General features: G+C 39.1%; 1 protein-coding gene across 1 annotated transcript; it reads left to right on the top strand.

Annotated features, from left to right (window-relative positions):
- The first annotated feature begins 1,235 nt into the window (after window positions 1–1,235).
- On the top strand, window positions 1,236–2,361 carry LOC113280712 (pollen-specific leucine-rich repeat extensin-like protein 1). Its single transcript, XM_026529300.1, has 2 exons — window positions 1,236–1,637; window positions 2,278–2,361. The coding sequence occupies exons 1-2, from the start codon at window positions 1,236–1,238 to the stop codon at window positions 2,359–2,361; spliced, it is 486 nt and encodes a 161-aa protein (XP_026385085.1).
- Window positions 2,362–3,052: the final 691 nt, after the last annotated feature.

Here is a 3,052-nt window from a genome sequence, read left to right as displayed (position 1 = left end):
ATATCACCTGGGTGTCAAATTTTTATTAGGTGGAGTTATAAATTCATGAAATTACCGAGACTTTTTGTTATTTTGATGGCCGTTTGATATCACGGTTTCTTCGTAATCTCTTTTTTAATTCCCATAATCTGAAAATAATTGTTATTCGTGGACTGATCGAACAAAAAACTTCTTCGTTGATTAAAACAGAGAAGACAGGATAAAGAAGTCACGGATAGAAAAACAAAGAAAAAAGAAGGGAAGAAATGATTTTAGAAAATATGGGTGTAAAATTTGATACTGTTTAAATGGACGGGAATGTAAAAATAGTCCGGATATCAATAGTTCATCCTACCAATTTTCAAATACTATTTCATATTTTTAATTTACATCAGGATGCATTCAATTTCATCCTCGCTATTTTTTAAGTTGAAGTCTGGATGAATTTAGTTTCATTCTTGCTATTTTTATGGCGTCCATTTCACCCATACTAATTTTTACTCGTTTATTAGAACCATGTTTTAAAAATATTTTGGCGGATGACCCATTTTCGGTTTGAAAAACATCATGAATGGACACCAAAACTACTTTCGAGTTTAGGCGGTCAATGAGTTTAAATTGACCTTGTATGGACTACGGGCATTTTTCTTGTTACCCACAACTTGGTGATGCTTAATCACAGTGGTGTCTATAAACAGCATGTAATATGGTTGTTTGATGATCATATAGACAAATTTAAATTTTTCTTAGAAAACATATTTTTCTTATCCAAATTTTTACAAATTCAAATGTACATATTGGGATTGATAAGTTTAAATTTTGATGTTCCCCATACCACCAAAACTTACTAATCCTTTTCTTCCATCAGATAGTTCTGGCAAGTTAAATTACGAAACAAAAACAGAAGATGCATGACCACTAAAAGACACTACAATATTTGCAAGTCTGCACGATCTATAGTTGTCAAACATCCCAACGCGGCAATGCGTGCAAGAATGTGTCCATATTCAAATTCAATCATTGATCACCCAACGATCGTGCGTGCCTCTCGACTTGTGTTATACATTAAGTTAGTGGTACACAACCTACTAACATACCTCCCAAGTGGATGATTGTGCATTATTAAGAGAAGAAAATGTAGTCAAGTGTTACACTATATAATTGGGTTCAGAAGCTTCTCTCTTCATCATAATCTCTACAACCAACGACTTGTTAGGTATTCTTTCATTCTTCCTTGCCCTCACCACTGAATCAACATGGCACCGGTCTCAGCATGTCTGGTTTATGCATTGGCCTTATTTGTTCTAATCAGTGTTGCACTAGCTGAATACGAGCCTTATACGCCCGTCTACAAGGAAACTCCATACAAGAAACCAGTTGTAGAGGTTACTGCAGAAGTGTATCTTCCAAAATATGAAGCTCCTAAATACGAAGCACCTGCTTACGTGGCTCCCAAATACGAAGCACCAAAGTACGTAGCTCCCAAATATGAAGCACCAAAGTACGAAGCACCAAAGTACGTAGCTCCCAAATATGAAGCACCAAAGTACATCGTTTCCAAATATGAAGCACCAAAGTACGAAGCACCAAAGTACACTCCTAAATACGAAGCACCAAAATACACTCCTAAGTACGTATACACATCTCCACCACCACCGGTTTACGTCGCCCCCAAATATGAAGCACCAAAGTACACCCCTAAGTACGTCTACGCATCTCCACCACCACCGGCTTACGTCGCCCCCAAGTACGAAGCACCGGTGTACACCCCAAAGTACGTCTACGCATCTCCACCACCATCGGCTTACGTCGCTCCCAAGTACGAAGCACCAAAGTACACCCCTAAGTACCTCTATGCATCTCCACCACCACCGGCTTACGTCGCTCCCAAGTACGAAGCACCAAAGTACACTCCTAAATACGTCTACGCATCTCCACCACCACCCGCTTATGTCTCTCCCAAGTACGAAGCACCAAAGTACATCCCTAAATACGTCTACGCATCTCCACCGCCACCAGCTTACGTCGCTCCCAAATACGAATCACCAAAGTATACTCCTAAATATGCCAACCCATCTCCACCACCACCGGCTTACGTTGCTCCTTATTACTGAAAATCTTAGTGCTTATCTCCAAGAGTTTTCTACTGCCCCCTTGGAATACACCATGTACCTAGCCAACAACATTCATACAGTGTTACATCGTTTGTAACGTATGTACCTGGCATCCCCTCGTTCACCAAACTGTAATTTGATTTATGTCGTGAGTTTGAATTGTTTTTAGTTCTGCAATTTGCAGCCAAATGCAATTTTTATAGGTTGCAGATATATGTTCGCTAATGGAATTTCATTTCCTTTTTGCTTTGCTGTTTCTGGATTATGAAATACAAATCCAACGTATGTGGTTGTACTCTATTATTTGGGTCTTGAGTGTAATAAATTTGTTTGCTGTCTTTTGAATTATAATACATTTGCATTCTAACATGTCTCTTTTCGTACCACATATCCAACTACCGTCTTCATGACATATTTTATTTGGTGTGATTCCAGTTCCTGTGCGCTAAACTCGTATCACCTTTACCTGTAGACTTCAGCCAACTATGATTTTTAAGCCAAAATTGTGCACATGAGCGCAACTGATCAATTGATTAGACCGTTGCACGGTGTAGGGGAAGTTTCAAAGAAAAACACGACCATTATTACCCGAGTTCTTCTTCTTTTTATGCAATATGTTTTACTTGAACATGTTTAGCGTTACAGATCGTACACGACGATACACCTCCTTTAACTCTATAAAGGAAGAATCTGATTTACCATTACTGAAATTTTGAAGGATCATGTACTTGTAGTTGGGTTAAGAATCAACTACAACTAATAGGCAATGAGTGGAGAGGTCCTAAGAGATTATAAATCGCAGGATCTTAAATTGCCCATACAATGTGGGACTAATAATCTCAACACGCCCCCTCTCGTGTAGCCTCTTTGGGTCTAACACGTGGAAAATTAAATCGGGTGACGCGGAGTAAGGTGCGGTCAAACGACTCGTCGCAAATAGCCTGCTCTGATACCATGTT

Source organism: Papaver somniferum, chromosome 5, assembly GCF_003573695.1.
Source record: "Papaver somniferum cultivar HN1 chromosome 5, ASM357369v1, whole genome shotgun sequence".
Taxonomy (NCBI): Eukaryota; Viridiplantae; Streptophyta; class Magnoliopsida; order Ranunculales; family Papaveraceae; genus Papaver; species Papaver somniferum.
Note: the sequence above shows the minus strand (reverse complement) of the source record. Positions and strands in the feature narration are given on the sequence as shown.